Consider the following 12,936-nt stretch of genomic DNA (forward strand, 5'->3'; position numbering starts at 1 on the left):
ATATATATATATATATATATATATATATATATATATATATATATATATATATAAAGAATTAGGTGATTTGTTACTTCTTCGCATATAAAAAACATATAAACTAACTATTGTTTGAGTGTTCATAGACATAGTCAACTCTATTATACTATTCACCACAACTCAAACATCCAACAAAGAATCCAAAATATTAAAATGGTCCATAAATTAAAATAAATTAGAATTTAATTGAAATATACTGGGTGTGTAAAATGATTTTACACTATAATGTTAGTTAATTATAACCGTTGGAGGTTGAAATAAGTTTGACTTTTATTTTAAAAATCTATAAAATAATATAAATGGGCGATAGCGATGAATCGATTATGTAAAATCTTTTACACTAATAATTATAATTATAGTAAAAGTAAAAATACATTCACTAATCATGCTTAGAATAGTCATCCATATCAAAACAACAACACCATAATACAACACAACTCCATCATGAAACCTAAAGTCACACACACCATAATCACCACTTAACCCCGCCAATTCTTCCAATAATTCACATACAACACTTGCCACTTCCCAACACACATAATTTCCTATCACCTTTCAACCACATCGCCGTTTTGCCAAACACCACACATTAGTAACAAATTTCCATAACTATGGGGTTTTCAAAAAAAAGCACAACAACTGCAGATTTAGTAAAGCAGCTATTAGCAAAACTGATCCAACTAGCTGACCAAGTAATCAAAGCAGTTGATGAAGGAAATTTATCGTTCAAACAAGAATGTTTAGTAGTCAAATCCAAAATAGAAAAACTCGCTTCACTTCTCCGACAAGCAGCAACATCAAGCTCCATTTTAAACGAACGACCAGCTCGTCGCATCATCGGCGACACCGAACAAGTCCTCGAAAAAGCACCTGCCTTAGTCCTCAAATGCAAAGTCAACGGTCTCATGAAGCGTGTTTTCAGCATAGTACCTTCCGTCGCTTTCCGCAAAATGTCTTCTCATCTCGAAAATTCAATCGACGATGTTTCCTGGCTCCTCCGTGTCTTCGCTCCGACGGAGGAAGGTGGATACGAGTATCTAGGTCTTCCACCTATCGCTTCTAATGAACCGATTCTATGTCTAATTTGGGAACAGATTGCGATTCTTCATAATGGCTCTGTTTATGATCGATCTGATGTTGCTGCTTCTTTGGTTTCGCTTGTTCGCGATAACGATCGGAACAGGAAATTGATAATTGAAGAAGGTGGTGTTGGTCCTTTGTTGAAACTTATTAAAGAAGGTAAAAAGGAAGGTCAAGAAAATGCTGCTAAAGCTATTGGGCTTTTGGGCAGAGACGCTGAAAGCGTTGATGTTATGATTCATGCCGGTGTTTGTTCGATTTTCGCTAAGATTCTTAAAGAAGGTCCTATGAAAGTTCAAGTTGTTGTAGCTTGGGCTGTTTCTGAACTTGTTTCTAAGAATCCTAAATGTCAAGATGTTTTTGCTGAGCATGATATTGTTAGGTTACTTGTTAGTCATATTGCATTTGAAACTGTTCAGGAACATAGTCATTCAAGTCGGATTGGGAACGGTGATACCAAGCCAAGTTCTTCGTATTTGTTAGAGAATCGGGTATGATAATCCTGGATAACTTCGAAGAATCGTGTTCGTACACTTTCCGAACAAAGTATTTCGACCCTATTCTTGCCTGGGTTCACTAAATCTTTGTGGGGATAATTCTTGAAGAACAATTTGTTTCTGGCAAAGAGAAATGTTCAGGAATGTAGAGAGAAAGTTTGGTTTCGTTATTTCTTTTAAACTGAGGCCAAATGACTCCTTATATAGGAGATCAATAACAGAAACCCCGAAAAGACGCAACTATTCAGAAACGGTTACGTCGGTTGGGAAAGGATTCAACTGTTCAAAATAAAATTTTGAACGGGCCGCTGCCCCGCACCCCGCCAGGGGCTTCGCCCCTTGGAACCCCGTTTCAATTATTCGCATTCAATTATACGTTGGCTCGACGAGCATGCACTCCGCACTACCCCTAACTCGTTTCCAAGCTTTAACGCATAATTTCATCGGCCTATAGTAAATCACATTACTACTAAAATACATTGATGATACTAAAATCACCAACAAATCCCCCCCATTTTAGTGTAATCCTTGATTTACTCAGTATATACAATAATATATACAAGGGTATAAAGATCAAACAAATGCATAAATGAAAATGTCTTGCGATTGAATTTTCATCTTAGTACAAATACACATTCCAAATACTCGAAAATCGGAGTGTCATAGCGATTGAACCCGTCAATCCATTTGAGTGTCTGAAGATATAGTACACATATGTTTCTTACAATACTCTACTATTCATACTTGACACTTTACAAGCCATGTGTCCTTATCCATTAATAAGCATATAGGAAGCCAAGTCCAAGCTTCTTGAAGCGGCAAAACTTCATGCTCACATAGGTGATTCTTTTAATCTTGCATCTGCATTTGCAATTTTCCAAAAGAACCATTAAGAAGATATAATTCAACCTAGCAATCACTTGCAGGTCTGAGCACATACCTTGGGAAGATAAACACAATTGCTCCAATCTCTAACTATGATCTTTCCACATTGAATTCTGCTTCTAATGTTGTATTAGAAGGGAATTGGGTATACCATAGCTAATAGGTTTAAATGGACTTTAATCCCATCCCAATTACCGACTTCTTCACTAAGTCTCTAGCTAACCCCTTCGTCAAGTGGTCAGCTAAGTTTTGTTGCGACCGAACAAACTCAATAGATATCACCCCATTCATGATTAATTCCCTAATCATACTATGTCTAACACCCAAATGTCTAGACTTTCCATTGTATATTTGACTATAAGCTTTAGCCAATGTGGCAGTACTATCACAACGGATAGAAATTGGTGATATCGGTTTAGGCCATATCGGAATCTCATATACCAAATTCCTTAGCCATTCCGCTTCTTTATTAGCAGCAGCTAATGCTACAAACTCAGATTCCATTGTGGAACCAGTTATACATGTTTGCTTCTTGGAAGCCCATGAGATGGCACCTCCCCCAAGCAAGAACACCCATCCACTTGTAGAGGATGAATCTTCAGCATTATTTATCCAACTAGCATCCGAATAACCCTCTAACACCGAAGGAAAACCCATATATGACAATCCATAATTCATTGTACCCTTCAAGTACTTGAATACCCTAGTTATCGCATGCCAATGATGTCTACTAGGATTACTAGTAAATCTGCTCAACTTTCCAACCGCATAAGCAATATCCGGTCTAGTGCTAATCATAGCATACATCAAAGAGCCTATAGCTTTTGAATATTCGAGTTGATCCACAGGTTTACCTGTATTTGGCATAAGCTTTTCTCCCGGATCCATGGGAGTACTTACTGGAGAACAACTTTCATAATTGAACTTCTTGAGTATTTTCTCAATGTAATGAGATTGCGTAATTACAATCCCCTTATTCTCCCGTTTAATCTTAATACCAAGAATAACGTCCGCTTCTCCCATATCCTTCATGGAGAACTTTGATGACAAGAAATTCTTCGTTTTATCAACTTGATTTTGGTCGGTGCCAAAGATCAACATGTCATCAACATATAAACAAATGAAAACTGCTTTACCGGAAGTATCAAATTTGCTATATACACATTTGTCAGCTTGGTTTAGAATGAAACCATTAGACAAAACAACCTCATCAAACTTTTGATGCCACTGCTTCGGAGCTTGTTTCAGCCCATACAACGACTTAACTAGCTTACACACTTTATGCTCATTACCAGGCATTACAAATCCTTCAGGTTGCTTCATATACACTTCTTCCTCCAAATCACCATTCAGAAATGCTATTTTGACATCCATTTGATGAATCACTAGATTATGAATAGCCGCCAAGGCAATCAACAATCTAATAGTAGTGATACGGGCAACAGGAGCATAGGTATCGAAATAATCAATCCCTTCCTTTTGTCTGAAGCCTTGGATAACTAATCTAGCTTTAAACTTGTCAATTGTACCATCGACTTTCATCTTCTTTTTGAAGATCCATTTGCAACCCAACGGTTTGCAACCTGGTGGTAAATCAGATAATACCTAAGTATTATTTTCCATGATAGAACCAATCTTTTCGTCAATTGCTTCTTTCCAAAAAGCAGAATCTCGAGATTTCACAGCTTCATCATACGTTCTTGGATCCTCCTCTATACTATAGCAATAATAGTATTGAGTTTCAATATGATCCTTTGATCCCTCAACTAAATATAGTTGAAAATCAGATCCATAAGATCTAGATTTTCTAGCTCTTTTGCTCCTGCGGGGTTCAAGTGTCTCACTTGGCACATCATTTGAATGATCGTCCCTTAGAGATTCATCTGAATTAGGTATAGAGTCCTTTGGTCTAGGTATAGAAGAGAAACAATTCTCATCAAATATGGCATCTCTCGATTCTATAATCGTGTTAATAGAAATTGAGTCATTAGGTTCTATAACATAAAACCTATAGGCCTTGGAGTGCTCAGCATATCCAACAAAGATGCAAGCTACACCCTTTTCACCCAAAGTTTTCCTTTTTGGGTCCGGGAGTCTAACCACGGCCCTACAACCCCAAACACGTAGAAATGTTAAGTTGGGTCGTTTCTTATACCAAAGTTCATATGGGGTAGTCTTGTTCCTTTTATTAGGAACCCTATTTAACAAATAGCAAGCCGTTAACATAGCTTCTCCCCAAAACCCTTCACTCAAACCAGAGTAAGATAACATGGCATTCACCATTTCCTTAAGCACTCTATTTTTCCTTTCAGCCACACCATTTTGTTGAGGTGTATAAGGTGTCGTAGTCTCATGAATGATTCCTACGGATTGGAAAAATACAGGATCATAATATTCACCACCTCTATCTGTACGTAATGTTTTAATCAACACATTCTATTGCACTTCAACTTCAGTTTTATAAATTTTGAATTTATCTAAGGATTCGTCCTTAGCGTGCATCAAATAAACATAGCAGAATCTAGATGCATCATCTATGAAAGTGACAAAATATTTTTTATGTCCTAATGATGGAGTAGCATGCAAATCACATAAATCACTATGTATCAACTCAAGAATGACAGATTTCCTTGTTATACTTTTAAAAGGTTGCCTAGTGATCTTTGTTAACATGCAAGTTTTACAATTTTCTACATTTTTATCAAAAACAGGAATTAAATCATCTTTAGACATTTCATGCATTCTTTTATAATGTACGTGTCCTAGACGAGCATGCCATAACGATGAATTGATAACATTCGAAGAGGACATAAATACAGAACCAGAATCATTAGGAACTCCATTCAAATTCATCATAAACATACCATTATTATAATATCCAAATCCTACAAACACACCAGACTTCGATAAAACATATTTATCGGATTCACACACTTGCTTGTATCCAAGCTTATTTAATACAGGACCAGAAATTAGATTTTTACGTAGTTTAGGAACATACAAAACATTAAACAAAGTAATAGTCTTTCCAGAACTGAATTCTAGCACCACGTTTCCTTTGCCTTCAACGGGAGCGAAGTGATCATCTCCCATGTAGAGGACAGAACCATCTTTCACTGGAACAAGAGTCTTGAACCATAAACGATCCTTGCAAACATGTGTTGTAGCGCCAAAATCAATCCACCACGCGATATCATCATCCTGCACATAGAATGCTTCAGAATTTAGTGAAACTGAATGTTTAATCAAACTATTCAAATCACGAATTGATTTCTGACCTTTGTTTTCGGATTGGTCCTTAGACCCCTTTCCTGAACCACTTGCATTCACGTTATCATGCTTTTTGCCGGAACAGCAATCCTTCTTGAAGTGGCCTATTTTGCCACACTTTCAGCATTCTAGTTTCGGTTTCTTGTTAGCACCGAAACTTCCCTTATTGTTCTTGAAAGCACGCTTCTTTCCTTTGTTTTTGTTGTTACCGTTCTTACCACCCTCTTCGACCATATTAACCGAGGGTCCAGCAATTTCTTTGCCTTTTCCTTTGTCATCCTCCTGCGCTCTTAGAGATTCTTCTATGCGCAAGTGACTTCCAAGTTGGATCAAAGACAGTTCGTCTTTTCCATGCTTCAGATTGTGTTTGAAATCCTTCCACGAAGGAGGCAACTTGTCTATGATGCTTGAGACATATATTGTTTCATCCATCTTCAATCCTTGTTGTGTGAACTGTCCAAGGATTCAGAGGAGTTCATTGAATTGTTCCATGACAGACCTCGATTCAACCATTTTGTAATTGTTGAAATCGGTTACCAGGAACTTTTTACTGGATGAGTCCTCTCCCATGTACTTGGATTCGAGACAATCCCACAATTCCTTTGCAGATTCTATGTTTTGATAAATATCAAATAAGGGATCAGACATACCGTTAAGAATGTGCCCTCTGCATATGTAGTCGTCGTTCTCCCATTTTGATATGCGTCTCAGATTTTCAACCGTGTCTTCCTCCAGAAGTTCTGGAATCGGTGTAGACAGGACGTGCACCACCTTCAACGTTGTCAACATGAAATGCATCTTCTTTTGCCAACGCCTGAAGTCTTGTCCTTGAAACTTGTCCAATTTTCCGAAGTTTGTAGTCATCTCCTTGACGGTGCTTCCTCCAGCCATGATTATCAGAAAATACTTTGTTCGTTTGTTAGAGAATCGGGTATGATAATCCTGGATAACTTCGAAGAATCGTGTTCGTACACTTTCCGAACAAAGTATTTCGACCCTATTCTTGCCTGGGTTCACTAAATCTTTGTGGGGATAGTTCTTGAAGAACAATTTGTTTCTGGCAAAGAGAAATGTTCAGGAATGTAGAGAGAAAGTTTGGTTTCGTTATTTCTTTTAAACTGAGGCCAAATGACTCCTTATATAGGAGATTAATAACAGAAACCGAAAAGACGCAACTGTTCAGAAACGGTTACGTCGGTTGGGAAAGGATTCAACTGTTCAAAAGAAAATTTCGAACGGGCCGCTGCCCCGCACCCCGTCAGGGGCTTCGCCCCTTGGAACCCCGTTTCAATTATTCGCATTCAATTATACGTTGGCTCGACGAACGTGCACTCCGCACTACCCCTAACTCGTTTCCAAGCTTTAACGCATAATTGCATTGGCCTATAGTAAATCACATTACTACTAAAATACATTGATGATACTAAAATCACCAACAGTATTCTGGCATTAACATCAACGAAATGGAACTTGAAGATTCGGAGAGTAAGGCTGACATGAAAGCAATGGCAGTGAAAGCTCTTATGTTTTTAGCAAAGGATAACTCTGCGATTTGTCGTAGCTTAATAGAATCAAGTGCTTTGTTATGCTTAGCTATTCTCCTTGAGAAAGGACCTGAAGAAGTGAAGTACAATTCTGCCTTGGCATTGAAAGAGATTACTGCAGTGACTAAGAAAGACGCTGAGTTGAGAAGATCAGCGCTTAAGTCGAATTTTCCTGCTTGTAGAGTCGTTGTCAATCAAGTGATCGATATTATTGACAAAGAAGATAAGAAATTTTTGATTTCTTGCATTAAGGTTATTGGGAGTTTGGCAAGGACATTCACGAAAAATGAGAAAAGGATAGTTGGTTCATTGGTTCAATTTCTCAACGAAAGAGAGGATGAGGTATCCAAAGAGGCTGCAGATTCACTCGCAAAAATTGCCTGCTATAATAACTACCTCCACCTCTATCACTCTAAGGCGATTATAAGCTCTGGTGGTGTAACACACTTGGTTCAACTTTTGTACTTTGGCGAGCAGTCAGTACAGCAATCAGCCTTGATTCTGCTATCCTATATTGCATTAAATGTGCCAGACAGTGAAGAACTTTCTAGGGCCGAGGTTCTTGGAGTTCTTGAATGGGCATCCAGACAACCTAATGTGACTCAAGATGAAACCACCATAGCTCTGTTGCAAGAATACAAGTGTAGACTGGAGCTTTACCAGTCTAGAGGTTCAAGAGGGTTCCAAAATTAACATCAATAGGAAGAGACAATAGGAAGAGACAGTAATCAGCTGTTACTCCCTCCGTTCTTTTATAAGTGTCACTTCTTGAGAAAAAAATGTTTCTTTTTAATTGTCACTTGTAAAATTTAAGGTAGTATGAATTGCTCTTTTGTCAAAATTACCTCTAGGAAATTATTACAGAGAGAAAATGTAAAATGAATGTAATATATAATTAAGGATATTATAGGTAAAAGAAGAATTATTGTATGAAAAATAACAAAAATGATTAGCTTTTTTGATATATGTAAAAAGATCAAAAAAATAACACTTAAAAAGAAACGGAAGGAGTAATGTTGTTGTTTGTGTGAGATTTTTGAATGATTTGTATCTGGTTTATTGTTCCGAGGAAGAGTGGATATAAGCAATCATTGCCTTCTTTAAGTGCTTAGTTTCATTTTCAACTATGAAGAAGATGATTTGTTCTAGCCGTAAGTTTCCTCCTCTTCACCGACTAGTAATATTTTGTAATTGTGTCTTTGTAAGCAATCTCTAAGTTGCTCTAGGCTTATAGTTCTTCTTTTAGTATATGAAACCAAGAATGTTGTAGAAATTGACAAAGAAGAGGCACAGAATCAGACACAAGAAAGACTGCTTGATTACTCTATAAGTTAGTCATATCATCATGTGGCTTTGTGCAATTATACTAACATTTGTTTATTTTCCAAAGCTTGGAAAATATTAGTATTGCATAAGTTGTTTGTTAGATTAGATTTTTACAATGAATAAACTATTTGGTCAATTTGGCATATGGTAACCCAAAGTTGATTGTTTGTTCTATAGTTAGGAATATTGTTATCATATACTACCTCTTTCTCATCTTACCTACTCTCACTTTTACCTACTCTCACTTTTGTGACTTACACACTTTTTAAGGTAATGACAAAATAAATTTTATTATTTTTTGTTGTTGTTAATACTAGTTAATTTGGTAGTTAGGTGAGTCAAAATATAAAATAGAGATAAATTTGTAAATAGAGATAATAAATATTGTATTAATATTATGAAATAACACATAATTGAAAAAATATATTGCAAAAGTAGCACTTATTATAAAACTAAAATTGAAGGAGTTTAGGAGTGGATTATTATAGATTCTTTTCTTGATTTATCATCTTAACGGTAGGTTGTCATATCTTTACCATTAATTCGCTCAATAACATTCAAGACATATAAGTTCAATATCCAAATTGTGTAATTTAGGATCCGAGTTGTGTCTATGGGATTGTGATGTATATGAATCTTTGGACTCGGACTATGGGAGGGAGAGAGTGGAGACATCCTATATACCACTAATTTCGATTTTTTGTCCACAGTACCCCAAACCTGAAAATTTATTTACACAATGTCCCATTTTAAAAAAAAAAATCCCAGAATGCCCCACTTTTCTATTGGACCTCGTCCAACGAATGAGCGAGAGCATGAAACGCTCAAAAGCCTGGGAAGGCTCGCCCATTGGATGGCTGAGCGCATGAAAGAGCGTTTTTTTATTTTATTTTATTTATTTAAAATACAATTATATAATTAAATAACATTAATAAAATTATTATTAAATAATTTTTTAATTAATTCTATATTTAAATAATAAAAATGATTTTTTTAAAATAATAATAATATTTTTGTAAAATACTAATAATAGTCTTCTAATATTGTTTTTTTAAAATATTAATAATAAAAATGATTTTTTCTTAAAATATTAATAATAGAAATGTTTTTTTTAAATATTAAATATAAAAATGATTTGTTTCCCTCCAAAATTTCAATAATTTTTTGGAATGATATGTTTCCCTCCAAAATTTCAATGACCGAGCAATTGCTTTGTGTTTGTATTGTCTCGGCCAATGATTGGTCGAGTATTCAAGTTTAATTTTCTATAAATAGCAGGACTTGTAGAAAATTAAGTCAAAGCACAAAATCCTTTATTTTGGTAAAAATGTCTGTTTGGGGTGTTGTATTTTATGGACAAGGTGAAAAATCAGTGTTTGCCTTGATCCGCAATGGAATTTCTAAACACTGATTTCAGCCATCCACACTGGCTTCCGACAGTTAGGCGGGCGTCGTATGAAGGTGAGGAAAGTAGAGTATCGTTGTCCATACATAACGTTGACTGATGCAGGCCCCGATGGTACGTACATGTATTACCTGGATCGTATAGAAAATGATGAAAATGTTCAGTGTATGTTTTTGGCACATAGTGGTGAAGTTAATAGAGGCGTTGAAGGTCCACTTGTGTTGGTTGTTGTTGTTGATTAGTTTTTTAATTACCACTTGTGTTGGTTGTTGTTGTTGTTGTTAACATGGTTGTTGTTGTGGTCGTACTTTGTAAACAGAAGCCTTTGATTATCAAATGTATTTCATAATTGTTTGTTTCCAAAAGACATTAGAAATACACAGTGATTTATATATAGTACGTTGATAACATGAAATAATATCACACTTTTGGACTCGATTTAATTAAATTATATTATTATTTGTTTCGATTTATTTTATATTATTCGATATTACTTGGTATTTTCCTTCTATTTATTCCAGGCAACATTATTTGAAGCATACGTGAAAAAGAAAGAAAAGGAGGTGCAAAAAGATGATGAGAAGCAATTTCCACTAAAGCCCAGCCCACAACTATCAACTAGAAGCGCTGAAGCTGTGACGACCGCCACACAAGGTGTGACGAGCGTCACGCCCCCCTGCTTTGTGTTACGAGCGTAACACATGGTGTGACGAACGTCACACCCCCATTCCTATATTTTTGGGTTTGACGCGTAACAGAAGCACGTTCTTCCTCTTTCTTCGCTTGACCAGTTGACGCGAGGAAACCTATTGAATGGAAGAAACGGTCACTTGATGGATTGATATAAATAGGACCAATTGTGGAACCCTGCTGCTCTCGCTCAATTTTCCAGTTTTCGGCACCGCATTATTTTTACTGTTTTTCTTATTTTCCAGCACTCTACTTTCCTAGCAATTTTTATTTCCTTTTCTATTCCAGTCAATTTTAAAGCATTCAATTAATTTTCTCACAATAGTTTCTACACCGGAAACTATTGTGTAATTTTACTGGATCTGACCTTACGTTAGATCATAGTATTTTATTCCTTCATTTTTAATTTCTTGTCCGATCAAAGATTGTAAGAACAAATCCAACCGGTTTGTGGTGGAGAGTTCAAGCATCGAAGCTAGGAATAATCAAGACTTCTATTAATTTTACACGTTCTTTAATTTTATTGTTTAAATTTATATATGCTCTGCACTGCTATTTATTTATACTGTCTGATATGGCTGTATGTAAGTATAATTATTGTTTAGGCTTGTTTAGTATGTCTGGCTAAATAAACTTAGATATCGGTATGTAAAGTAAGTGGAATGAAGGAATCAAAACTAAGTTGGTTTAATTTTGTTTAAAAACATAATCACTCTTTTTATGGTCTCAATTTACAGAGTTAATACCAAGGGTTTTTGTACGAGAGTAAAAGACATAAAGAAGTTAAAATCAATAGAACGACGGTTTGAGCTTTTAACTGGACAGTGTAAATTGGACATTAATTTTAAATCAGGGCGAAAGCAATTTTTAGAGTTAATTAAATTCTAATCATTTTCAAAAAGTATTTTTAAAGGGTAAATGTGAGGACGAGAGTTAAGCATTTAAGTTTAATTATATAATCTAAGTCAACAGAGCGAGAGTTTGAGACAAGGGTGTTTAAATGGTTAGCATTTTCTTAAAAAGAGTTTCTATAGATTCTATTGTTTTCAAAAAGTGATTTTGGACTTAACTAATTAGTGACAGCGCACGTTAATATAAAGTCATAGTCTATTCAACAGAGTGAGAGTTTGAGAAAAGTCTTTTAACTCAATAGTGTCTACTGAAAAGATTTACTTTAAAACTACGAAACCAACGAAGATTTGATTCCCTAATTACGACGAACTGCATACCGATATCCTCTTATTTGATATTTAATCTAGATCTTATTTTAGTTTTATTTTTCCCCCTAATCAATAAAGTATCATCCGCCTTAGCTTTACGAAGTAACCTTAGAAAAACGGTATATCGATTCATAAGTCCCTGTGGGATCGATATCTTTTAAAACTACGCGATAAGACTGTGCACTTGCAGTTAATACCCTATTCGACTCATAAAGTCGCGATCAAGTTTTTGGCGCCGTTGCCGGGGACTTTTATTTAGTCGATATCGTAACTCTTCCGTTACGCTGTAGAGACTAAGGCAATTTTTATTTCTTTCTTTCGTTGATTTGTATGCCACATACTCGCTCACAAGGCGAACCCTTTTACTTACGAATCAACGATGTTGAACTATATCTCCGAGTCTTACGACGAATTCGGGAGTATCGTGCTGCAAACAATCTTCCTCCTATCGAAGTTCCCGATCTCAAAAATCTTCTTCCTTCGCCGATACCCGAGATGGCAGAACCAGCTCGTGCTCTTCGAGATTACGCTGCTCCATCGCAAGATGAGCCACATTCGAGTATTGCTCCACCCGCAATCGAAGCAAACAACTTCGAACTTAAACCTTCGCTGTTACAAGCAGTACAATAGAATCAATTCTCTGGAAATCCTACTGAGGATCCAAACCTTCATTTATCCGTATTTGTCCAATACGCTGATACTGTTAAAGCTAATGGTGTCACTTCAGAGGCAAATCGACTTCGTCTCTTTCCTTTCTCGTTAAGAGATAAAGCTAGAAGATGGCTTCAGTCTCTTCCTTCCAACTCAGTCACCACATGGAATGAGTTGAAGAAAGTCTTTCTTGCTCGATATTTTCCTCCAAGCAAAACAGCTATGCTAAGAGCCCAGATAAATGCATTTAAACAGAAAGATAACGAGTCTCTTTTCGAAGTATGGGAAAGATACAAAGACATGATGAGACTTTGTCCACACCATGGTTT

General features: G+C 36.1%; 1 protein-coding gene and 1 non-coding gene across 2 annotated transcripts; one reads left to right on the forward strand and one right to left on the reverse strand.

The window, feature by feature from the left end:
* The first annotated feature begins 459 nt into the window (after positions 1–459).
* On the forward strand, positions 460–8,023 carry LOC127136786 (uncharacterized). The gene is made up of 2 exons (XM_051063307.1): positions 460–1,610; positions 7,211–8,023. The coding sequence occupies exons 1-2, from the start codon at positions 651–653 to the stop codon at positions 8,006–8,008; spliced, it is 1,758 nt and encodes a 585-aa protein (XP_050919264.1). The 5' UTR covers positions 460–650; the 3' UTR covers positions 8,009–8,023.
* Positions 8,024–12,829: 4,806 nt separating this feature from the next.
* Positions 12,830–12,936, reverse strand: LOC127077986 (small nucleolar RNA R71). Its single transcript, XR_007787742.1, has one exon. It is a non-coding gene; the product is annotated as a small nucleolar RNA R71 (small nucleolar RNA).

This window comes from Lathyrus oleraceus, chromosome 4 (genome assembly GCF_024323335.1).
Source record: "Lathyrus oleraceus cultivar Zhongwan6 chromosome 4, CAAS_Psat_ZW6_1.0, whole genome shotgun sequence".
In the NCBI taxonomy this organism is placed as follows: Eukaryota; Viridiplantae; Streptophyta; class Magnoliopsida; order Fabales; family Fabaceae; genus Lathyrus; species Lathyrus oleraceus.

What these genes read in the sequence shown, in the direction of transcription:
- LOC127136786 (XM_051063307.1), top strand. Translation starts at nt 651, where the DNA reads ATGGGGTTTTCAAAAAAAAGCACAACAACTGCAGATTTAGTAAAGCAG. An exon ending in CGTATTTGTTAGAGAATCGG is followed by an intron (nt 1,611 to 7,210) that starts GTATGATAATCC and finishes AATCACCAACAG; the next exon opens with TATTCTGGCATTAACATCAA.